Source organism: Nerophis ophidion, linkage group LG06, assembly GCF_033978795.1.
Source record: "Nerophis ophidion isolate RoL-2023_Sa linkage group LG06, RoL_Noph_v1.0, whole genome shotgun sequence".
Lineage (NCBI taxonomy): Eukaryota > Metazoa > Chordata > Actinopteri > Syngnathiformes > Syngnathidae > Nerophis > Nerophis ophidion.
The window spans coordinates 74,363,636-74,389,525 of record NC_084616.1 but is presented as its reverse complement, the minus strand read 5'-3'; the positions used below and the strand labels follow the sequence as shown (position 1 = coordinate 74,389,525).

General features: G+C 40.6%; 1 protein-coding gene across 4 annotated transcripts in view; it reads right to left on the bottom strand.

Annotated features, from left to right (window-relative positions):
• The window catches only part of LOC133555230 (oxysterol-binding protein-related protein 2-like), a 54,647-nt gene extending 29,329 nt beyond the window's left edge, over nucleotides 1–25,318 (bottom strand). The window contains exons 1-2 of one of the 4 annotated variants that reach the window (XM_061904826.1): nucleotides 25,172–25,318; nucleotides 1,888–2,115 (exon numbers count right to left, since the gene is read on the bottom strand). In XM_061904826.1, coding sequence (XP_061760810.1) covers nucleotides 1,888–1,924 — 37 coding nt within the window. In that variant the 5' untranslated portion in view covers nucleotides 1,925–2,115; nucleotides 25,172–25,318. Of the gene's footprint in view, nucleotides 1–1,887; nucleotides 2,191–4,905; nucleotides 5,048–25,171 lie in introns of those variants that run through there. The other 3 variants (XM_061904827.1, XM_061904829.1, XM_061904828.1) reach the window with 3 other exon arrangements.
• Between the last annotated feature and the right edge of the window lie 572 nt (nucleotides 25,319–25,890).

Here is a 25,890-nt window from a genome sequence, read left to right as displayed (position 1 = left end):
AAATCTGTGTCATATTCCCCTAAATCTATATTGACAAAGCACAGCTTGTCGAGTCAATGTGCACAATCAAAAAAGCGTAGTTGTTCAGACAGCAATGTGTTTGTATAAGTTTAGATTGGGGTATGTCCTTTCTTAATGGGGTAAATAGTTAATGTCCCTTGTTTTCATGTTAGCATATAAGGTAGCGAGCGAGTGCAAGTTCGTCCGTGAGTTTTTCAAAGTGTGGCTATCAATCATGATTACTTGATCATTTTAATTTAAAAAGGTAATGCTAACTGTAGAGCAGGGGTCACCAACCTTTTTGAAACCAAAAGCTACTTCTTGGGTATTGATTAATGCGGAGGGCTACCAGTTTGATATATACCTAAATAAATTGCCAGAAATAGCCATTTTGCTCAATTTACCTTTAACTCTATGTTATTATTAATAATTAATGATATTTATCTTTATGGAAACACTGATCATCTTAACGATTTCTCACAATAAATATATAATTTTGATGACCTGTTTTAAATAGGTTAAAATCCAATCTGCACTTTGTTAGAATATATAACAAATTGGACCAAGATATTTTTCTAACAAAGACAGATCATTATTTCTTCTAGATTTTCCAGAGCAAAAATTTAAAAAGAAATTCAAAAGACTTTAAAATAAGATTTAAATTTTATTCAACAGATTTTCTAGATTTGCCAGAATATTTTGGGGGAATTTTAATCATAATAAGTTTGAAGAAATATTTCACAAATATTCTTCGTCGAAAAAACAGAAGCTAAAATGAAGAATTAAATTAAAATATATTTATGGGGATAGGTTGATTGGCAACACTAAATTGGCCCTAGTGTGTGAATGTGAGTGTGAATGTTGTCTGTCTATCTGTGTTGGCCCTGCGATGAGGTGGCGACTTGTCCAGGGTGTACCCCGCCTTCCGCCCGATTGTAGCTGAGATAGGCGCCAGCGCCCCCCGCGACCCCAAAAGGGAATAAGCGGTGGAAAATGGATGGATGGATGGATATATTTATTATTCTTTGAGCCAGCGTCCCCTGCGACCCCAAAAGGGAATAAGCGGTAGGAAATGGATGGATATTATTCTTTACGATGAAAAAATAAATTTACTTGAACATTGATTTAAATTGTCAGGAAAGAAGAGGAAGGAATTTAAAAGGTAAAAAGGTATATGTGTTTAAAAATCCTAAAATAATTTTTAAGGTTGTATTTTTTTCTCTAAAATTGTCTTTCTGAAAGTTATAAGAAGCGAAGTAAAATAAATAAATGAATGTATTTAAACAAGTGAAGACCAAGTCTTTAAAATATTTTCTAGGATTTTCAAAGTTTTGTCTCTCTTAGAATTAAAAATGTCGAGCAATGCGAGACCAACTTGCTAGTAAATAAATAAAATTAAAAAAATAGAGGCAGCTCACTGGTAAGTGCTGGTATTTTTAGAACAGCCCAGCGGGCGACTCATCTGGTCCTTGCGGGCACCGCTTTGGTGACCCCTGCCGTAGAGTTTTACCGCGGTTATCTTTAATACGGTTTATCGTTACATTCCTAGCCAGAGTATAAGAAGAAATAGCAGGAGGAATTAGTGTTGCGAACTCAGCATTTATTTTTTTGCTTTATTCAGACCTCTCCAGATACAAATTTTCCAAAAAAGCGACTAGCGACAAATTTAGCGACTATTTCCAGGGTTAATGGTGACTTTTGGAGAGTGACCGGAAACATGCAATGGGGTTCTTCAGCAGCGGGCCTCTTTTTGTTTTCCTTCTCGAGTTCTTACTCACTTTTTGTCTTCACCGCAGCATCAATATAAAAATATACCTGCCCATACACAATGATGCAACTTTAAGAAAAAGAACATGTTCAAGTGCTGTAAAGACACAAAGAGCGAACCTGAAACGGCGTCGTAGAAAACATCTTCATTGCTCATCTTCTGGAGTCAAAGCTGACCAATCTTGATTGTTGACTGTTCAGCTTTTAGCACATGTTGACGGTAGCACTCAGATACTTTCTTCTGGACAAACACCTGTCAGGCAAGGCGCCGCTGGATCGTCACCCCGGCAACAGGGCGGCACTTGTGCTTAAGTCGCCGCAGAATGTTTGGAGGACACCAGCAAATTTCTGCATGTAAGATGATGCAAAATTATCACATTTGAGTTTGTGTCTCTTTTTTATTGATGGACACAAATTAGAAATCTGTGGAGAAAGAGGAAAAAAAGACAAGTGAATATGCAAATATGTACACTGATTTTACTGATTATTTTGAGTTTGTTTGTTTATGAAATTAAAACATAAAAAGCCTCAAGCCTTTTTTTACATTTTAAATCAAAATAAAATCTCACAACACAATCGCCAGCAGCTCTTCTCTAATATAAGCAAATGCTTTAGCTGCACAGAAGCAAAAGTGAACAAGTATGACAGCCCAGACTGTAAATAAGAGGAATGCTGACTGATACTCTGACTCATCATTTGTAACAAAGACTCAGCACTAGACTCAAAATGAAGCTTGTCAATAACAACAATAAATTAAAGCTGCAAGCAGCGTTGGTCGGGTCCGCCTTTGGCCGCTGCCAAGCCCTGGTCTAAGTCAGACCTACATAAAGGTCTTTGTTTCATGTCTGTACGACATTCCTAACAGAAGTTACAAGCAGTTTTGTCTGGGTTTTTTCCTAGGGGGCGCTGGAGCGGAATTTTCACTTTTGGGGTTTGTTTTTTCATCAAAAGGGTTCAATCTCTCTCCTGTGCGTGTTTGAAGGCGAAACGACAAACGCACTGGGAGGAGTTTACGTTTGAAAAAGGTGTCGGCTTTTTACAAAACTTTTATTTTGAAGGGGTAATTGTTAACTTCCTGTTGATTTTAACTGAAAGATGCCAATCATCAAAATGTAGGTCTAAGTGAGACCTACATTGAGGTTTTTGTTTCATGTCTGTCCGACATTCCTACCAGAAGTTACAAGCAGTTTTATCTGTTTCCTCTTCCTAGGAGCAGTTGTTTCTGTGTTTTATTCAAAAATTGCGCTAGAGCGCAATTTTGAGTTTTATTAATTTTTTTTTCATTATATCGCAATTTCTGCCAGTCCTGGTGTGTGTGCCAAGTTTGGTGAGTTTTGAAGCATTTTAAGGGGGTCAAATTACAGCTCAAAGAGGCAAAAATAGCATTTTCTGCGAAAATTTTGCTTTGAATGAGTTTTTGCCAAATTTCGGTTGATTTTAGGTATAGAAGTGTTTATTGGAAATGTAGGTCTAAGTCAGACCTACATAGAGGTTTTTGTTTCATGTCTTTACGACATTCCTAACGGAAGTTACAAGCAGTCTGTTTTTCGTCTCTTCCTAGGGGGCGCTAGCGCGCGATTTTCATTTTTGGGGTTTGGTTGCCTAATAAGTTGGGAAAGTTTGCCGGACCGATGTGTGTGTCAAATTTGGTGAGTTTTGAAGCATGTTAAGGGGGTCAAATTACAGCGCATAGGTGCGAAATAATAAAGAAAAAAGAATAATAAAGAAAGAATAAAACGCACCAGATTCAATAGGGTCCCTAATAAGGCTTTAGATGACAGGCATATTCATGTAATGCACAATGGTAGGGCACAAAAGTGGGAAGCATTGACTCGAAGGTATTGCTCCCTCCTTGGTGGTGTTTTACAACCTCAATTCCTGTGTACAAGGGCAGGGTGTTCTTTTTCATAATGTAATCAATTAACAACAGGGTGAAATCGCTTTGTGTCCCTAAGGCGATCAAACACTTGAAGTGGAAAATGAGATGCAAGTTCTGCTGAAACCCTCATGACACAGACTGTTATGAAACAGTCCAAAGCTTATTTTTAAAAATCGCATTAACTTTGTTAGTTGTACTATTGCAGAACAATAGTACAACTAACAAAGTCAGTTATTTTCAAAAACATCCAAATATTAGATTAATTCTCAAATGTGACAGCCAAAGCTGCCACACCACCTAAGGTCCATTGGCGGAAAATGCTATTCCTAGGCTACAATTAGAGATGTCCGATAATATCAGACGGCCGATATTATCGGCCGATACATGCGTTAAAATGTAACATCGGAAATTATCCGTTTCAAAATTATCGGTATCGGTTTCAAAAAGTAAAATTCAAAACTTTTTAAAACGCCGATGTGTACACGGACGTAGGGAGGAGTACAGAGCGCCAATAAACCTTAAAAGGCACTGCCTTTGCGTGCCGGCCCAGTCATATAATATCTACGGCTGTTGACACACGTGAATGCAAAGCATACTTGGTCAACATCCATACAGGTCACACTGAAGGTGGCCGTATTAAACAACTTTAACACTGTTACAAATATGCGCCACACTGTGAACCCACACCAAACAAGAATGACAAACACATTTCGGGAGAACATCCGCACCATAACACAACATAAAAACAACAGAACAAATACCCAGAAGAGCCACATCTGGCTCTAGAGCCATAGGTTCCCTACCCCTGCTTTATATTATGTTGGATGGATATTGATACAAAACATTTCAAAATATTATATAAATAGTGCAAAAACTGCACATGCAGACCAACATGCATAACGTATAGGAAACATAATACACTGTACACTAATGTCCTAGTGAGGAAACTAGTCCATTCTCTTTGCTTCTCGTCCAACTATTGAAAGCCAGTATTTACCAATGACTCAAAACATCTTAACACAAAACATAACATTTAATATGCATGTCTTTTGCAAATACTTAAAAGATTCCCCAACCGAGAAGACCGAGATGGCACTGATACAATTGTACATGCAGTAGATTAACACAGCATTCATCCAAATAATCTAGTATCCAATAACAATAATCCATGCATATTATTATTGAATCTAACATTCCTACTCATTTCCTTCTTTTAACAAAGAAGCTGGTTACTGTGGCAACCACACTGCCAAACTTACCAATAGTAATATGAATAAAAACTGCTAAATCCAGTAAACAGCCACGGAATGAGTCGTTGTCTGGCTGTGCTGTCAGGGTGGCAAGGCGTGAGAGAGAGAGAGAGAGCGACAGAAAGAGAGAGACACTTGGATTTCAAAGACAAGTGTCAGTGACAAAACATACACACCTATTTTTCACCTACATAGTAAGAGACACACCTCCACACACTAGTTAATTTCACACTACCAAAAACATAAAAAGATGAGCACAGCGTTGAAAATGTCTTCACGAGAGCCTGAGAAAAAAATAATATATCCATCTATCCATCTTCTTCCGCTTATCCGAGGTCGGGTCGCGGGGGCAACAGCCTAAGCAGGGAAACCTAGACTTCCCTCTCCCCAGCCACTTCATCTAGCTCTTCCCGGGGGATCCCGAGGTGTTCCCAGGCCAGCCGGGAGACATAGTCTTCCCAACGTGTCCTGGGTCTTCCCCGTGGCCTCCTACCGGTTGGACGTGCCCTAAACACCTCCCTAGGGAGGCGTTCGGGTGGCATCCTGACCAGATGCCCGAGCCACCTCATCTGGCTCACCTCGATGTGGAGGAGCAGCGGCTTTACTTTGAGCTCCTCACGGATGGCAGAGCTTCTCACCCTATCTCTAAGGGAGAGACCTGGAAACTCATTTCGGCCGCTTGTACCCGTAATCTTATCCTTTCGGTCATGACCCAAAGCTCATGACCATAGGTGAGGATGGGAACATAGCTCGACCGGTAAATTGAGAGCTTTGCCTTCCGGCTCAGCTCCTTCTTCACCACAACGGATCGGTACAACGTCCGCATTACTGAAGACGCCGCACCGATCCGCCTGTCGATCTCACGATCCACTCTTCCCTCACTCGTGAACAAGACGAATATAATCATTTTAAAACAAAGCTGCGAAGCCAAAGCTGGGGTCGACCAATTAAACTACTTGCTTTGTTTGGCAAAAAACCCAAAATACATGTTGCATAACATCCATTTCTCAGACAGCAGGGCAAGCCCCATTACTTGAATATTCTCTGGGGGCGCAGAGGTCTATGAACACAATCTATGAATAAATAATCTGGTTATTGGTCGGGTTTTGTTACATGGTTTATTTTGAGCCATGCAACAAAACAAAAGAATGACATAAACTACAAAAGAAATATATATATTAGGGATGCACAGAAATGAAAATTTGTGGCCGAAGCCGAATAAAATTTAAAAGCTTGGCCGAAGGCCGAATACCGAATGATGAAAGCAGTTTTTCAAAATTTTTTAAATATTGCATAAATAGCCTAGAATAAATATTTAGACATGTTTTTCAAATAAAGTAATTTTTAATTGAATATTGACATTTTTTTAATATTCCAGTAGTCTTTGCTTTTCAAAAAAAGCACAGTTTTTCATTTATATTAGGCCTTCAAACAAAACATGCATTCCAAAAAAAAATAAAGTGCATTAAAGTGGATAAACCCACAACAAATGAATTATTGTCCTTTTGGCAAAAGTCTGCTTAGCCACAGTAGATATGCTAATAATGTAAACAGAGGCCCCACTAAATCTCAATAAGTGTGTGCTTGTAACCTCATACACTTATACAGGTAGCCTACACAACAGGCTAATAATGTAAACAGAGGCCCCACTAAATCTCAATTAAGTGTGTGCATGTAACCTCATACACTTATACAGGTAGCCTACACAACAGGCTAATAATGTAAACAGAAGGCTCAAGTAAATCTCAATAAGTGTGTGCTTGTAACCTCATACACTTATACAGGTAGCCTACACAACAGGCTAATAATGTAAACAGAGGCCCCACTAAATCTCAATAAGTGTGTGCTTGTAACCTCATACACTTATACAGGTACACAACATATCCCAACGTCACTGCACGTTGGTTGATTGCGTCACCGCGTCAAAAAATTGCGTCACACGCCACTATTCGGCCTTGTTTTTAACTCATTCCACCGAAGGCCGAATGTGGCTTTTTTTGCCATATTCGGTTACCGATTAATCGGTGCATCCCCATTTTTAATGTTTGTTTGTTTTTTTGCTATCAAAACATATGGTTTTCCTTTTTTTTTTTAAGTTTCTTTTTTTAATTTTTATATCCTAAGTATTGTAAAATTGGGATAGGGTTGAAATTGCTCTATTTTCTTTTATTACGTAAATATTCTGTGATTTTTTTTTAAAACGTAAAAAATTGTTTTTTTCAAACTAACACTGCGTGTATAGACCAGGGATCACCAACGCGGTGCCCGCGGGCACCAGGTAGCCCGTAGGGACCAGATGAGTCGCCCGCTGCCCTGTTCTAAAAATAGTTAAAATAGCAGCTGTGGAGAGGCGGAGCCGACAGTCCGACAGGGAGGCAGGGCACGCTGGAGCCCGGCCCAAGATGGCGGTGAGGAGGCGGTGATGGTGAGCGAGCGGCGAGGCGTGCCGGGAGCAACCCCAAAACCAAGATCAGGTGTGTGGATCGTGCACCTGTACACGATTAACGTATCTCCTCTCGCTGTATAAAAGGGGAGAAGGAGGAGAGGACGGTGCGGAGTGTGAAAAACACATACAACGACGGAGACGGAGAAAAGAAGACGCTGACTGAAGTGCATGCTGTTGAAAAGCAGACGGCGGAGCGAGCAGCAGAGGGAGACGGGAGATGCAGCGGAAGAGCGACCCGACCGCAGACAAGCTTGTGTGGGAAAATAAAGCAAGTCAAACCTGCTTGAAGTCATGTCCTTGCTTGGTGGTCCATGGAACCGGCAAGATGACGGCGTGAGTCTGTCACAGCAGCACTTACCAGTGAGCTGCCTCTATTTTTTACATTTTATTTATTCACTATCAAGCTGGTCTTGCTTTGCTTGACATTTTTGATTCTAAGAGAGACAAAACTCAAATAGAATTTGAAAATCCAAGAAAATATTTTAAAGACTTGGTCTTCACTTGTTTAAATAAATTCATGTATTCTTTTACTTTGCTTCTGATAACTTTCAGAAAGACAATTTTAGAGAAAAAATACAACCTTAAAAATTATTTTAGGATTTTTAAACACATATACCTTTTAAATTCCTTCCTCTTCTTTCCTGACAATTTATATCAATGTTCAAGTTTTTTTTTTATTGTAAAGAATAATAAATATTTTTTTATTTAATTCTTCATTTTAGCTTCTGTTTTTTTCAACGAAGATTATTTTTGAAATATTTATTCAAACTTATAATGATTAAAATTCACAAAAACTATTCTGGCAAATCTAGAAAATCTGTATAATCAAATTTAAATCTTATTTCAAAGTCTTTTGAATTTCTTTTAAATTTTTTGTTCTGGAAAATCTGGAAGAAATTATTTGTCTTTGTTAGAAATATAGCTTGGTCTAATTTGTTATATATTCTAACAAAGTGCAGATTGGATTTTAATCTATTTAAAACATGTCATCAAAAATATATATTTATTGTGAGAAATCATTAATATGATCAGTGTTTCCACCAAGATAAATATCATTAATTATTAATAATAACATAGAGTGAAAGGTAAATTGAGCAAATTGGCTATTTCTGGCAATTTATTTAAGTGTGTATCAAACTGGTAGCCCTTCGCATTAATCAGTACCCAAGAAGTAGCTCTTGGTTTCAAAAAGGTTGGTGACCCCTGGTATAGAGCATTACCCTGCAGCCAAGAGGAGCATTGGTAACCTGTAAACTGTTTTGAAAATGTTTTATTGTAATTTATATACCCAAAAAAATAGGGGTGTAACTGTACACAAAAATTTCGGTTCGGTACATACCTCGGTTTAGAGGTCACGGTTCGGTTAATTTTCGGTACAATAAGAAGACAATAAAATATAAATTTTTGGGTTATTTATTTACCAAATTTGTAAACAATGGCATAACATACATACATATACACACAGGGTCCGTTGCCAGGGTTAATGGGGTCAACATATATAAAATAAAAACTAAATAAGGTAAGGGTCAGAATGGTTTCTTAACAAAACCATAGAAGTGGGTCAAAATCTAGTTTTTAATGAAATATGGACTTAAATCTGCTGCTATAAAAACATTTGTTATTGCTTTAGCCCTGCCTGACTCGCAGAGGAGAGGCTGCTTGAATGCGGTAGTGACGCTACAAATGGGTTAGCATGTGTTATGAGAGTAGTGTATGTGTGTGTGTGGCCCTTTAATACATGACAGCATGTGCGGTGAGTGTGTGGGCGAGCGAGGTGAGGGAGCACTAAGTGAGTGTGGGGAGTGGCTAGTGTTTTGTTGGATTGGCTGTGTGCGAGACCTCAATATAGCCACGGTTTGGAACAAATCGCCGGACTCATTATTTACCCTGGAGTCCGGAGCTGTGGACCCCCACTGCCGGGTAGAGTGAAGGGTGTTTCCCCTCGAGAATACATCAGCCCTGGGGGAGTGTCTCCCCTGCGCTCCTCGAGCCAGAAGCAGGAAAGGTGCAAAACATGTTTGACGTGTTGACAGGAGCAGCTGCTGAACAATGTCGGCAAACCTCCGTCCTCCATTGTTGTATCGCGCAGCCAAAGTGTTCCGAAACAGGAGATCTTAACGAGGCAGGAGGGTCTTCCAGCTCTGGCTTTTACATGTTGTCCTAGCCTGGTCGCTGCTAGCATGTGTACTCGTTCGGTACACCTCTGAACCGGACCGAAACCCCCTTACCGAAATGGTTCAATACAAATACACGTACCGTTACACCCCTACAAATAATACATTACGAGAATTGTGTTGCTGTCTGGGTCGGTCCTGTGATAAGGTGGCAACTCGTCCAGAGTGCACCCCGCCTTACGGCCGAGTGCAGAAAACGGATGGATGGATGTTGAATCCAGAATCGATTTCAAATTGAATGGTCACCCCAAGAGTTGGAATCCAATCGAATCGCGAGGTGTCCAAAGATTCCAACCTGTAATGTTATACAATTATCCATAATTGAGCAACTCTAACTCAAATGCATGAAAACACAATTAATCAACAATTACTTCTGCACCATCAACCACTTCCTCGACAATCACAAAATGAATCACTCACTTATTACGGGCAGATAGAAAACAACCAACATTTTTCTTTTCAAACACTAGTACAAAACCAAAACCAACTGGCACACCTATTTTCACCCACACAGTCTTTCTGTGTTAAGTTCACCATTATGGGAGGTGCAGGGATTCGAGAAAAAAAAAAAAACAATGAATTTCAATGAATTAACAAAGATAAATGATTGTATGAATCCCATAGCAGCGAAACCAAGAGCACTCTCACATCTTTAAAATACAGTTGATAAAAAATTAAGTAAAACACAGATTTTACAGGTCTAGTAAACAACAAGCTATGGTTGCATGGACAAATCAATATTTTTCCAGTTTTAAAACAGCTATAACAATACATAACAATATATTAAGCCAAGTACACATCTTTGACATTTATATGATTATTATTCATTATAGTATTTATTCTGTCTTCTCACTTGGCCTTATTCACAAAGGTTAAGGATACGACCATAAGGTAACAGAAGAAGGCAGGCTGAACGACACTTGTGCATATACTGTGTAACCTGGGTCTTCCATCAAGTATACAGTATTGTTTCATTGTTGCCTAGAGGGTTGCCTAGACTGGTGTCTCAAACTATACCTCATTCCCTAGTGGTTACACCATGCAAATATGGGACAAGCAAAATAAATTACCTGCTGGTGCCATCATTCTTCACAGATTAAGCAGGTTGTAACAGTAGAGTGTGGTTATTATTTTCCCTAATGAGACTTTATGAGTGTAATGTCACCAACTAAAGGGACTTGAGTCCCTTTTCAGTCATTTACACTGCAAAAACTGAAATCTAAGTAAGATGAAATATCTCAAATAAGGGTGATATTTGCTTATTTTCTGTCTGGTAAGATAATTCTTCTCACTAAGCAGATTTTATGTTAGAGTGTTTTACTTGTTTTAAGGGTTTTGCTCCTAAATGATGTCAGTAAGATACTACAGCTTGTTTCCGGCATTTTATGACATATTTTGAGTAAAATATGCTTGAAACTATTTTCGTCCAGGTGTCCAAAACACACCCAGCAATGGTGCACAGGAAGGCGGGGAAGAAGAGGGGTAAAAGGCGGCCAAAATGTTCAAGTCCCAATTGTGTCCAGTCCCACGAGTCCCGCCGCCGGCCACACAAGTCCTGGGATACAAAAAATGTCCAAAACGCACCCAGCAAAGTCCCACGGGAAGTAGGGGGGAAAAAATGAGAAAAGTCGGCAAAAGTCCCCCAAAATTTTCTAAAGACCTACCCAGGTCCGAGTCCCAACCGGGTTCGAGTTTGAGTTTGAGTGCACACTCGAACCCGGGTGGAACTTTTGAACATTTCCCCGACTTTTCTCACTTTCCTCCCCACCTTCCCGTGGGACTTTGCTGGGCGCGTTTTGGACATTTCGGGCATCCCGGCCGCCGGCGGAACTTGTGGGACTCGAACCTGTGTAGCTATTTTGAACATTTTTGGGACTTTCTCTGACTTTTCCAACTTTCATCCCCTCTCCCCATGGGACTCGGCTGGGTGTGTTATGGACATTTTGGGCATCCTGGGACTTGCCTGGCCGTACATAAGATTTTATGTTAGAGTGTTTTACTTGTTTTAAGTGTTTAAGTCCTAAATGATCTCAGTAAGATATTACAGCTTGTAGCTGAGATTTGATGACCTATATTGAGTAAAACATGCTTGAAATGAGAATATCAAATGTTGCAAAGCTGTGTCATCAACATTTACAAGTATAAAACTAGTTTTTAAAGTAAGAATTTCTTATATCAAGAATGTAAAACCAAATCATGACTTTGACACAATTGTTTCTCATATTAAAACAGATGACAACCAAATAGACTTTGCGGTTTTGATTTTAATGAAACAATAGAAAATTCGTACTCGTATACTGTAGTGGTACACTTGCTATTAGTGAGAATATACTTATTTTGAGGTATTTTTGGGTTCATTGAAGTTAGCTCATTTTACTTGTTTTGGAAAGTCTTGACAAGCTAAATTTTTCTTGTTCTATTGGCAGATAATTTTGCTTAGTTCAAGTAAAATACCCCTCATTTTTGTATTTTGTTTTCTTGTTTTTGAACACTGACTTTTTGCAGTGTAGTAATGGCACATTTAAACATTTTCCACCAAAAATTACAATGATTGACTTTTGCTACACTCAGTTTGGCCACTGCTGCAACATTCTTCTCAAATCTGTTGAAAGGTGGCTTTTAGGATATGCGCTTGCAAAATGTCTTTCCTGTTGGCATAAATTCAACCACACAACATATATCTACACACAAAACATAATATCAAGCAAACAAAGATATTTCATTTGCATCATAACGGATGTAAAACCCAATGTATGTATTATTGCCTAATTAATGTAGGTGTGAACAGTTTCTACTGTCAAGCACCACTGTTTCAACATTACCAGAAAGGAGTGAAAGGATTTTGTAGCTGCCCTCTTGTGCACTGCTGGAGAAAGTACATTTATCTATGTATGGCAGACAAATTCCATCAAGCAGACACTTATTTAAAGACCTACTGAAAGCCACTACTACCGACCACGCAGTCTGATAGTTTATATATCAATGATGAAATATTAACATTGCAACACATGCCAATACGGCCTTTTTAGTTTACTAAATTGCAATTTTAAATTTCGCGCCGAAATATCCTGCTCAAACGTCTCGGTATGATGACGCGTGCACGTGACGTCACACATCTTAGAGGACATTTTGTCCAGCATCGCTCCCAGCTATAAGTTGTCTGTTTTCATCGCATAATTCCACAGTATAATGGACATCTGTGTTGCTGAATCTTTTGCAATTTGTTCAATGAAAAATGGAGACATCAAAGAAGAAAGCTGTAGGTGGGAAGCGGTGTATTGCAGCCGGCTTTAGCAACACAAACACAGCCGGTAATTTATTGTTTACATTACCGAACGATGACGGTGAAGCTTTACTATGGAAAAGAGTGGTCAAGCGAACACGGTTGGATTGGACCACACACACAAAGTACAATGTATTATGCAGCGATCATTTCGAAAGATCGTGTGTCGAAGAGGGTCCCTTGCAAAGGGCAGTGATGGGCATCGCCACCACCCGTCGACTGGTGCTGAAGAAAGGTGCGGGGCCGACCTTCAGGTTGTACAGGTACGACCATATAATCTCAAATTAATGGGGAAATCGTCGCTTTCTCGGTCCAAATCGCTCTCGCTGCTGGTGGCCATCCCATCCATCCATCTTCTTCCGCTTATCCGAGGTTGGGTCGCGGGGGCAGCAGCCTAAGCAGAGAAGCCCAGACTTCCCTCTCCCCAGCCACTTCGTCTAGCTCTTCCCAGGGGATCCCGAGGCGTTCCCAGGCCAGCCGGGAGACAGTCTTCCCAACGTGTCCTGGGTCTTCCCCGTGGCCTCCTACCGGTTGGACGTGCTCTAAACACCTCCCTCGGGAGGCGTTCGGGTGGCATCCTGACCAGATGCCCGAACCACCTCATCTGACTCCTCTCCATGTGGAGGAGCAGCGGCTTTACTTTGAGTTCCTCCCGGATGGCAGAGCTTCTCACCCTATCTCTAAGGGAGAGACCCGCCACACGGCGGAGGAAACTCATTTCGGCCGCTTGTACCCGTGATCTTATCCTTTCGGTCATGACCCAAAGCTCATGACCATAGGTGAGGATGGGAACGTAGATCGACCGGTAAATTGAGAGCTTTGCCTTCCGGCTCAGCTCCTTCTTCACCACAACGGATCGGTACAACGTCCACATTACTGAAGACGCCGCACTGATCCGCCTGTCGATCTCACGATCCACTCTTCCCCCACTCGTGAACAAGACTCCTAGGTACTTGAACTCCTCCACTTGGGGCAGGGTCTCCTCCCCAACCCGGAGATGGCACTCCACCCTTTTCCGGGAGAGAACCATGGACTAGCATTTGGAGGTGCTGATTCTCATTCCGGCCACTTCACACTCGGCTGCGAACCGATCCAGTGAGAGCTGAAGATCCCGGCCAGATGAAGCCATCAGGACCACATCGTCTGAAAAAAGCAGAGACCTAATCCCGCGGCCACCAAACCGGAACCCCTCAATGCCTTGACTGCGCCTAGAAATTCTGTCCATAAAAGTTATGAACAGAATCGGTGACAAAGGGCAGCCTTGGCGGAGTCCAACCCACACTAGAAACGTGTCCGACTTACTGCCAGCAATGCGGACCAAGCTCTGACACTGATCGTACAGGTCACATTGTGTCTGTCTTATTGTGACTGCCACAATAAGACAGTCCGATACCCCATACTCTCTGAGCACTCCCCACAGGACTTCCCGAGGGACACGGTCGAATGCCTTCTCCAAGTCCACAAAGCACTGGTGGTCATGATTGTAAACAATGTTCAGATGTGAGGAGCTCCACAACCCGTGACGTCACGTGCACATCGTCTGCTACTTCCGGTTTATCAGCACCAAAAGTTGCGAACTTTATTGCCGATATTCTCTACTAAATCCTTTCAGCAAAAATATGGCAATATCGCGAAATGATCAAGTATGACACACAGAATGGACCTGCTATCCCCGATTGAATAAGAAAATCTCATTTCAGTAGGCCTTTAACTACCTGCTCTACGTGCTGATTAGTTTAAGCAAACATAATGATTTGGAAATGGCATACATGCTATGTATTACATGTATAGAGAATACATAGCATGTCTTCCAATTATAATATCCTCAAAGTTATATAATCATTAAACCACAAGTGTCATACTCAAAGCGGCCAGAAAGTGCATTTTTAGTTAAGTTAGTTGGTTGGTTGGTTGGTTGGTTGGTTGGTTGGTTGGTTGGTTGGTTGGTTGGTTGGTTGGTTGGTTGGTTGGACAGATGGACAGATGGATAGATAGTACTTTATTGATTCCTTCAGGAGAGTTCCCTCAGGAAAATTAAAATGTAAAAATTCTAATTTTGGCAGACAAAATGTACTGAATGCAATTGTATATTTTCTAAACTTAATTGTTATCTGATTGATTGATTGAAACTTTAATTAGTAGATTTTTCAACTTGTTTAAGTCGGGGTCCACGTAAATCAATTCATGGTAAAGATGCAACAACATATTCCAAGCATTTCTTTTGGTTATCACAAATAAAAACTTAAATATCTGCTTGTCACCTTGACTTATGATTTCAAAGCAAGTTTTTCAACAATCTGTTGGTAAAAAAAACAATTGCTTTAAATTGGTAACACATGTACATTTTGGCTCAGACGGTAGAGCGGCCATCCAGCAACTTGGGGGTTCCTGGCTCGAATCTAGCTTCCGCCATCCTAGTTACGGCCGTCGTGTCCTTGGGAAAGACACTTCACCCACCTTGCTCCCAGAGCTGATCACCCTGGTGTATGAATGTGTATTAATATTTGGTGGTGGAAGGAGGGGCTGGAGTACCAAATAGGCAGCCACGATTCCGGCAATCTACCCCTAGGCAGCTGTGGCTTCAAATGTAGCTTACCACCATCATTAAACTATTAGTATTACTTTTTTACATACTGTTACTGTGGGCAGCCATAATTGTGATTTGGCCCTCAAAAAATAGGAGTTTGCCAACCCTACATTGGACAAATGGTCAATAACTTATTGATAATTACTGGCTAAGTTTCTTTCAGCCATGGCACTTCAAATATGTTTTGCTTGATGGCAGCCATGTTTTTCAACAAATCTTGCTCAAATTTTAAAGAATTAAAATATGTATCCAACAGAAAAATAATAGCACAGGCAACAAGTTGGGGTGCAGGTTTTAATGAAATGTCAGTGTTTTGTGTGCAGTGGTTCAGGAGTAGAAAGGCTACCCAAAGTAGTGTTCTAATGTTTTCACATGATTATACTGTTGATAAATTAAACAAATACCTTACCCCTAGGCCAACCCATACCCAATTCTACTAAATAAACATCACTATAAAATAGGACTGCACGATTAGTCGAACTTAAACTAAAATAAATCAAGGTTATTTAGTGCGATAAATAACCACAAAAAGCTGAGGTTTTTGTTTTGTTCTTCTCCACGGTAACCAGAGTTTGAATGACAGACATGGAACCAGAATCAGAATAGAGTTTATTGCCATTGCTTGAGAACGAGTTCACAAACTAGGAATTCACCTGACTGCGTTTATTTACCAATACAATTAACTCAACGCAGTGAGCCCTCTTTTCAGCAGAATATTTACCAGCAGACACAGTGTGTAGACAGAAAAGGGAGGATGGACGCATTTTGGCTAAGAAATTTAAGATAAAAGTGAAGCTATAACACTGAAACACTATCAGGAAAAGGTGCTCTAAGACATGGCTAGCGAGCTAGCGAGCAGCTAAAATTCATTTTTTGATTGATTGAGACTTTTATTAGTAGATTGCACAGTACAGTACATATTCCGTACAATTGACCACTAAATGGTAACACTTGAATAAGTTTTTTCAACTTGTTTAAGTCGGGGTCCACGTTAATCAATTCATGAAAACGGTTCTTCCGCAGTCTGCAGTGATTTAGCTACTTCTAAATCACCAATCCTCGCCTCCATGGCAACAAATAAAGTACGTTTCTTACAAGTCTCATCCCTGCAGGACGAGGAATAGCTAAACATGCTTCACTACACACCGTAGCTCACTGGCATCATTAGCGGTGACGCAGGTGAGCTACGGCACTTGAATGTAAACAAATTCCATGGGTGGATATACACCAGACATCCACTGTAATGATACCAAGCAAGGGGGCGTATCTACTCGATACATTGATATTTTTAGCATCACAAAATCTTTTTTCTTTTTTGTAAAATGTATATTATGTTTGCAAATTCAGGAAAAACGTCCTTGGACACATGAGGAATTCAATTACGACCAATGTATGATCTTGTACCCAAATTTGAGGTATCATCCAAAACTAATGTAAAGCATGCAAAAAGCAGAAGAATAAGTGATTATTACATTTTAACAGAAGCATATATTGAACATGTTGAAACAAAAAAAGTACCAGATATTAACAGTAAATGAACAAGTAGATTAACAATCCATTATTACAGTTTCTCCTTTATAATGTTGACAAAATAATAGAATGGAAAATGACACAATATGTTACTGCATTTGTCAGAAGACAAATTAGGAGCCTTTGTTTGCTTATTTACTAATAAAAGAAAAGTTGTCCTGTATGTTCCCTATTTTATTTAACCCTTCTATTATGTTGAGGGTCAATTTGACCATTTCAGTTTTTGTGTTTATCAAAGTACCGGTTATCCTTTCTTTTTCTTGCTGAGATTTGGTGACTTTTCCTCATCTATGGTCATGAACTGGTGTGTAAAATCTGGACACTTTGTTGTGTAGTGGAATGTCTTGCAGAGTTTGTATACAAAGATGGTGTTGCGGGTCATTTTGACCCAGATGCTTTAATGTGGGTAAATAGCCAAAATAAACAAGTCTCTTTGATGTACTTTTTACTTTGATGTACAATTGTTTGTACTTTGATTGCCTCTGAGACCCAGAGCCAGGTCTGTGAAGAGAGGGAACTTTCTCACACTTGTCCTTGTCACTGTTCTCATGTCATCTCTTTGACAAACTCACCAAAAATGAGCTCCAGAAGGATGACATCTGAGGAGACAAGGACAGGTGTGAGAAAGTTCCCTCTCTTCACACACCTGGCTCTGGGTCTCAGAGACAATAAAAATACAAACAATTGTACATCAAAGTAAAAAGTACATCAAGGAGACATGTTTATTTTTGGATCTGAACAGCTATTTACCCACATTAAAGCGCCTGGGTCAAAATTACTCGCAACATCATCTTTTTATACAGACTCTGCACAAACATTCCACTACACAACAAAGTGTCCAGATTTACACACCAGTTCATGACCCTAGATGAGGAAAAGTCACCAGATTTCAGCAAGAAAAAGAAAGGATAACCAGTACTTTGATTAACACAAAAACTGAAATGGGTCAAATTGACCCTTAACATAATACAATTGGAATAAAAAATGTATTGTATGTCACTTTTCTAAATGTTTATAAAACCTAAAATAAAATTGTTATTGGTTTAACCTGTTTTCTTGACAGTTTTGACTGCATTTACACAGGACGGGTCAAAACGACCCGCAACATAATCAATGCCATTTTTCCCAACATAATACAAAGGTTAAGAAAAAAATTGCAATAAGAAACATACAGTATGTTTAATGTACCATAAGATTTTTTTGTTAAAATAAACCCGATAATGCCATTTTTGTGGTTCACTTTATTAAGAAAAGTATCGCAAAGTACTGAAAAGTATCGATACCGATACCAAAATATTGGTATTGAGACAACACTGACTTTGTTGTCTCAGACTGTGGGGCGGTATAGCTCGGCTGGTAGAGCGGCCGTGCCAGCAACTTGAGGGTTGCAGGTTCGATCCCCGCTTCCGCCATCCTAGTCACTACCGTTGTGTCCTTGGGCAAGACACTTTACCCACCTGCTCCCAGTGCCACCCACACTGGTTTAAATGTAAAAATTAGATATTGGGTTTCACTATGTAAAGCGCTTTTATTCACTAGAGAAAAGGCGCATTATAAATATAATTCACTTCACTTTACAACACTAGTAACAATTACAAAAATAATTTGAGAGAAAAAAAAAAAATACATCGCAATTTAAGTTTTTTCTTAAAATCACGCAGCCCTTACTATAAAGGTAAGAATAAGATACATGTATTAATATGGTATGTTCAACTATATTTAACAGTACAATATATGCAATAACATTAACGGGTAATAGGACAGGGTCCTTCCTGACCCTGTGTCAACGACCCACTATGAGCCACCAACTGCATGGGAGAAATGTTTTTTCCTGATGTAGACGTTTTTTGACATTCACAAGCTGAACAGGCAAAAGAACCTTCCCAGTCTTTGCTGAGGCAGTTCAATTCCGTGAGAGGTGACTTTCAGAAACTCACAGCTTGAGATCACAAAACAGATGTGCCCACATGTCTTGGTGCACAAATAGGGAAGCTGCAGCATTTATGTGGAAAACTCAGCATAAATCATCAGTGCTCAATGAACTCTGTCCTAGTCTTTATTTGATCTTGCCGGCATTCTGTCATAACTCATACTTTGGACAACTTAGAAGGGGAGTACCAGACTTAAAAGTGGTTAGAAACAAATTGGTAATTAATACACAGGCGCCAATCTACATCTCTCCCAGTGGGTGCTTAGTGTGTGTATTAGTGTTGTCGGGATAACAATATTTTGGTACCGGTATTTCAGTACTTTTCTAAATAAAGGGGACCCCCAAAAATTTGATTATTGGCTTTATTTTAACAAAAAAATCGTACGGTACATTAAACAGGGCTTCACGGTGGCAGAGGGGTTAGTGCGTCTGCCTCACAATACGAAGGTCCTGAGTAGTCAGGGTTCAATCCTGGGCTCTGGATCTTTCTGTGTGAAGTTTGCATGTCCTCCCCGTGAATGCGTGGGTTCCCTCCGGGTACTCCGGCTCCCTCCCACTTCCAAAGACATGCACCTGGGGATAGGTTGATTGGCAACACTAAATTGGCCCTAGTGTGTGAATGTGAGTGTGAATGTTGTCTGTCTATCTGTGTTGGCCCTGCGATGAGATGGTGACTTGTCTAGGGTGTACGACGCCTTCCGCCTGATTGTAGCTGAGATAAGCACCAGCGCCCCAGTGACCCCAAAGGGAAGAAGCGGTAGAAATGGATGGATGCGTACATTAAACATGTTTCTTATTGCAATTTCACTCAGTAGCCTAGTGGTTAGAGTGTCCGCCCTGAGATCGGTAGGTGGTGAGTTCAAACCCCTGCCGAGTCATTCCAAAGACTATAAAAATGGGACCTATTACCATGAATTGATTAATGTGGACCCCGTTGAAAAACGTATGCGGGTGTTACCATTTAGTGGTCAATTGTAGGGAATATGTACTGTACTGTGCAATCTACTAATAAAAGTTTAAATCAATCAATCAAACTCGCTGCATGGCACTCAGCATCAAGGGTTGGAATTGGGCGTTAAATCACCAAAAATTATTCCCGGGCGCGGCCACCGCTGCTGCCCACTGCTCTCCTCACCTCCCAGGGGGTGAACAAGGGGATGGGTCAAATGCAGAGGACAAATTTCACCACACCTAGTGTGTGTGTGTGTGTGTGTGTGTGTGTGTGTGTGTGTGTGTGTGTGTGACTATCATTGGTACTTTAACTTTACTTTGATTTAGTTCTCAAACAAAATAGCGAAAATACAAGACAACTTGTCTTTTAGTAGTAAGTAAACAAACAAATGCTCCTAATTTAGCTGCTGACATATGCAGTAACATATTGTGTCATTTATCACTATATTATTTTGTAAAAAATGATTGAGGACAAATGGTAGAAAATTAATTATTAATCTACTTGTTCACTTACTGTTAATACCTCCTTACTTTCTCTCTTAACATGTTCTATCTACACTGGTCATGATGTGTGGGTCATGACCGAAAGGATAAGATCGCGGATACAAGCGGCCGAAATTAGTTTCCTCAGAAAGGTGGCTGGCAACTCCCGTAGAGATAGGGTGAGAAGTTCAGTCACCCAAGAGAGACTCAGAGTAGAGGCGCAGCTCCTTCGCTTGGAAAGGAGCCAGCTTAGGTGGTTCGGGCATTTCGTGCGGATGCCTCACGAGCGTCTCCCAAGGGAGGTTCTCGTTGCAAATCCCACTGGAAGGAGACCCAGTGTGACTCCAAGGACCAGATGGGGGTATTACATCCCATCTCTGGCCTGGGAACGCTTCGGGATTCCCGAGGAGGAAGTTGCTAATGTTGCTCTGGAGTGGGAAGTCTCGGGGTCTCTGCTGGAGCTGTTGTCCCCGTGACCCGATTCCGAATAAGTGGTTGAAGATGGATGGATATCTACACTTCTGTTAAAATGTAATAATCATTTATTCTTCTGTTGTCTGATACTTTACATTAGTTTTGGATGATACCACATAGTAGACATCATGCACAAAAGTGCACTGATAGCTTGTTTTAAATAAAATGTCTGACAATCTTGCACTTTTTGTTTTGAAATGACATGAAGGTTTGTGCCACTGCTTAAAAGCCTACAGAAATGAGATGTTCTTATTTAAACGGGGACAGCAGGTCCATTCTATGTGTCATACTTGATCATTTTGCCATATTGCCATATTTTTGCTGAAAGGATTTAGTAGAGAAAATCGACAATAAAGTTCGCAACTTTTGGTCGCTAATAAAAAAGCCTTGCCTGTACCGGAAGTAGCATACGATGTGCGCGTGATGTCACATCCTCACATTGTTTACAATCATAGCCACCAGCAGCGAGAGCGGTTCGGACTGAGAAAGCGACAATTTCCCCATTAATTTGAGCGAGGATGAAAGATTTGTGGATGAGGATAGTGAGAGTGAAGGACTAGGGGAAAAAAAAAAAAAGGCGAGGTCACCGGTTGTTGCGGACATTTTTTTCCAGCCCGATCCAAGCTGTAAGTAGTCTGCTTTAATCGCATATTACACAGTATTCTGGACATCTGTGTTGCTGAATCTTTTGCAATTTGTTCTATTAATAATGGAGAAGTCAAAGTAGAAAGATGTAGGTGGGAAGCAGTGTATTGGAGCTGCCTTTAGCAACACAAACACAGCCGGTGTTTCCTTGTTTAAAATTCCCGAAGGTGAAGCTTTACTATGGAACAGAGCGGTCAAGCGAACCTGGTTGCTGACCACATGTCAACCGGCAATTGTGGTAATAAGTCGGCTCTTAACGTAGATATGAGCAGAGCTTGCGTCCTCCTGCAGCTGCGGACTATTACCTCCTCCCACCGCAGGCACTGGCGGTCACCACAACCGTGGCCACACCCCTCCGACTTTCAGGTACAATATAATCTCACTAAAACACTAGTAACACAATAAGCAGATAAGGGACTTTCCAGAATTATCCTAGTAAATTTGTCTAATAACATCTGAATTGCTCCCACTGCCCTCGCCTTTTTTTTTTCCCCTAGCCCTTCACTCTCACTATCCTCATCCACGAATCTTTCATCCTCGCTCAAATTAATGGGGAAATTGTCGCTTCTCGGTCCGAATCGCTCTCGCTGCTAGTGGCCATAATTGTAAACAATGTGAGGATGTGAGGAGCTCTACAACCCATGACGTCACGCACACATGGTCTGTAACTTCCGGTAAAAACAAGGCTTTTTTATTAGCGACCAAAAGTTGCGAACTTTATCGTCGATGTTCTCTATTTAATCCTTTCAGCAAAAATATAGCAATATCGCGAAATGATGAAGTATGACACATAGAATGGACCTGCTATCCCCGTTTAAAAAAGAAAATCTCATTTCAGTAGGCCTTTAACGTAGACACATATAATCATCATACTGCTGTGGTTATATTCATTAAAGACCTACTGAAAGCCACTACTAGCGACCACGCAGTCTGATAGTTTATATATCAATGATGAAATATTAACATTGCAACACATGCCAATAAGGCCTTTTTAGTTTACTAAATTGCAATTTTAAATTTCCCGCGAGTTTCTTGTTGAAAACGTCGCGGAATGATAACACGTACGCGTGACGTCACGGACTGTCAGGAAATATTAGCAGCTGCACCACTGGCGGCTAAAAGTCGTCTGCTTTAATCGCATAATTACACAGTATTTTGGACATCTGTGTTGCTGAATCTTTTGCAATTTGTTCATTTATTAATGGAGACTATAAAAAAACAATGCTGTTGGTGGAAAGCGGTGTATTGCAGCTGTCTTTAGCCGATGTTTGTTTGTTTGTCGTGAAGCAGAGCAGTCAGGCAAACATGTTTTCTCTACTTCAACGAGCATGTTTTTGGATTGGGAAATTGTGATATATATTTTACCGGACAAATCATTGGATTATTCATCGTCCTGCAGTAGCGGCAGCTGTGAGCTTGGCTCTTCGGCTTCTCTCTGAGACACTTTGTGTTCCTCGCAGCCATCCGACCTGGAGGTATGTCTTTACAATCTTTTACAATCTTTAAAATCTCACTAAAAAAACTCTAAAAACAGTAAGCAAAGAAGGGATCTTCCAGAATTATCCTAGTAAATGTGTCTAATTACATCTGAAACGCTCACACTGCCGTTGCCCGGAGCCGTCGCTTTTTTTTTTTTTTTTTCTATTCCTTCACTATCATTCACAAATCTTTCATCCTCGCTCAAATTAATGGGAAAACTGTCGCTTTCTCGGTCCGAATTGCTCTTACTACTGGTGGCTCCCATTAAAAACAATGTGAATATGTGTGGAGCCCTGCAACCAGTGACGTCACGTGCACATACATCCGGTACAGGCAAGGCTTTTCTATTAGTGAGCAAAAGTTGCGAACTTTATCGTCGATGTTCTCCACTAAATCCTTTCAGCAAAAATATGGCAATATCGCGAAATGATGAAGTATGACACATAGAATGGACCTGCTATCCCCGATTAAATAAGAAAATCTCATTTCAGTAGGCCTTTAAAATGAACATATTGTGTGAATGTGAATGTTGTCTGTCTATCTGTGTTGGCCCTGCGTTGAGGTGGTGACTTGTCCAGGGTGTACAGCACCTTCCGCCTGAATGCAGCTGAGATAGGCTCCAAAGACCCCCCCGCGACCCCGAATGCGACAAGCGGTAGAAAATGGATGGATGGATATATTAATGCAGTATGAAGAAGAATGTTTCAATGTAGACACATAGAATCATCATACTGCTGTGATTATATGCATCAGGGGTGCCCAATACGTCGATCGCGAGCTACCAGTTGACCGCGGGGGGTGTGTCAGTCGATCTCCAGCCAGGCTTTTAAAAAAAATAGACTTAAAAATGAGTGATCATCAATCTTCACCAAGACGTCACTTAAATGACATTCACGGTACCCGAGGGTCTTGTGAGATGACGCTGGCTGCTGCAAGATCATTATTATTAAAAATGACCGAGAGGAAGACGAGAAACACTTTTTATTTCAACAGACTCTCGCGCCGTACCTTCCGTCAAAACTCTAAAGGCCGACTGCACGTTTCCTATCTTCACAATAAAAGCCCTGCTTCATGCTGCCTGCGCTAACTAAATACAGAGTCTCGGAAAACTGGCGTGCACAAGCGATCCCTCAGAAAGCTGGCGTGCACATCACTTGTGCACGCCAGCTTTCCGAGACTCTTATTTTGTTAGCGCAGGCGGCATGAAGCAGGGCTTTTATTGTGAAGATAGGAAATGTGCAGTCGGCCTTTAGAGTTTTGACGGAAGGGACGGCGCGAAAGTCTGTTGAAATAAAAAGTGTTTCTCGCCTTCCTCTCTGTCATTGTTTTCATAATAATGAACTGGCAGCAGCCAGCGTCATCTCACAAGACCCTCGGGTGCCGTGAATGTCAATCAAGCAAGCTACGGAATTTGCCGCCAATATTTTTCTTGTTAAGTGTATGGAAGCTGGATGAATTAGATGCCAAAAACAAACCACTTTCATGTGGTTTTGTACAGAGAGGACAACTTTTTTTCTCCTCCATTTGAAAATGTGGGCGTTATCATCATTACTGTCTGGTTCCAATCAATGCAAGTCATCAGAATCAGGTAATACACCAACTTATATTCTTGTCTTTGTGAAAGAAAGACATCTATATGTGTTACACATGCTTGTATTATCATTAAACACATTTAACTTGTTTACAAAAATGTCTCTTTCATAGATAAATAAATATAAATGATATATATAAATGAGGTAGATCCCCTCGAGTTGGTCAATTGAAAAGTAGCTCGCCTGCAGAAAAAGTGGGCACCCCTGATATGCATCAAGTGTTCAATCAAGGCTAAGGCAAAATATCACGATATTTAAAACGTGTATCATGGCCCAAAAATATCACGATATTAATAAAAGGCCATATCGCCCAACCCTAGTTCAAATATATCGATGTAATCATAGTAGTATCGACACAGTCGGCAAGTAGTGAAGGGAAAACTACCCCAATTGCCGAGTTGGCTGTTACCACGTTCTGTACAGCAAATGGTGTAATACATCATGATAAGCTCCTGTAATCAGAGTTAAAGTAAAGAAAGCCGTTTAACAACTTTGAATGATACTTTCAAGCCATATTTATATATATTTAGCAGATGCTCCAACCTTGACAGGACATCATTAGGGACCGCGTTAGCAGTGTGGCTAATAGGCTAACTAGCACAACCTAAAGGGAGTCAAACTGACATTTTAAAACACTGGACCGTGGTCAAAATTGGACAAATAATAGCGGGTATGGAGAAGGCTACGGAAACGTCTCTTACCTGTCCGTCGTTGAGCAGCGTAGACGCTTTGACAAAGTCCAGGAAAAGGAACTTGCAGTGGAGCTTTGGGGTTTGACACAGAAGCGGAAGTCGCTAGCAGCGGGGGCGGGTACGGATGACTGACAGACATGGCGGGCAGCCAATCAGGTGTGAGGGTGGGTGTCCTCGCTGACCAATAGTAATGCGGTTCGGCGGGTTGATGGGAATGGAATGGGTGGAGGAAAAAAACAAAACACTAAAAAAAAGTGGTGCAATATGCAGGTCGGAGTGTACTTTTATTGCGCTAATAGAGCTCGATGAAATACTTAAGGGGATAGAAAATACCTTTAATCACTCCATTTAATTTTCTAACTAGTTTGCCGTGAGATAAAGTCTGGTGTGCCGTGGGAGATAATCTAATTTCACCTATAGGGGTTAAAAATATTTTTTGCAAACCATTAATGGTAAATGGGTTGTACTTGTATCAATCAATCAATCAATGTTTATTTATATAGCCCTAAATCACAAGTGCCTCAAAGGCATACTTGCCAACCTTGAGCCCTCCGATTTCGGAAGGGGGGCGGAGGCGCAGTTGGGGGCGTGGTCAGGGCGGGGGGGCGTGGTTAAGAGGGGAGGAGTATATTTACGTCCACAATTCACCAACTCGAGTATCTCATATATATATATATATATATATATATATATATGTAGGTGTGGGAAAAATCACAAGACTACTTCAT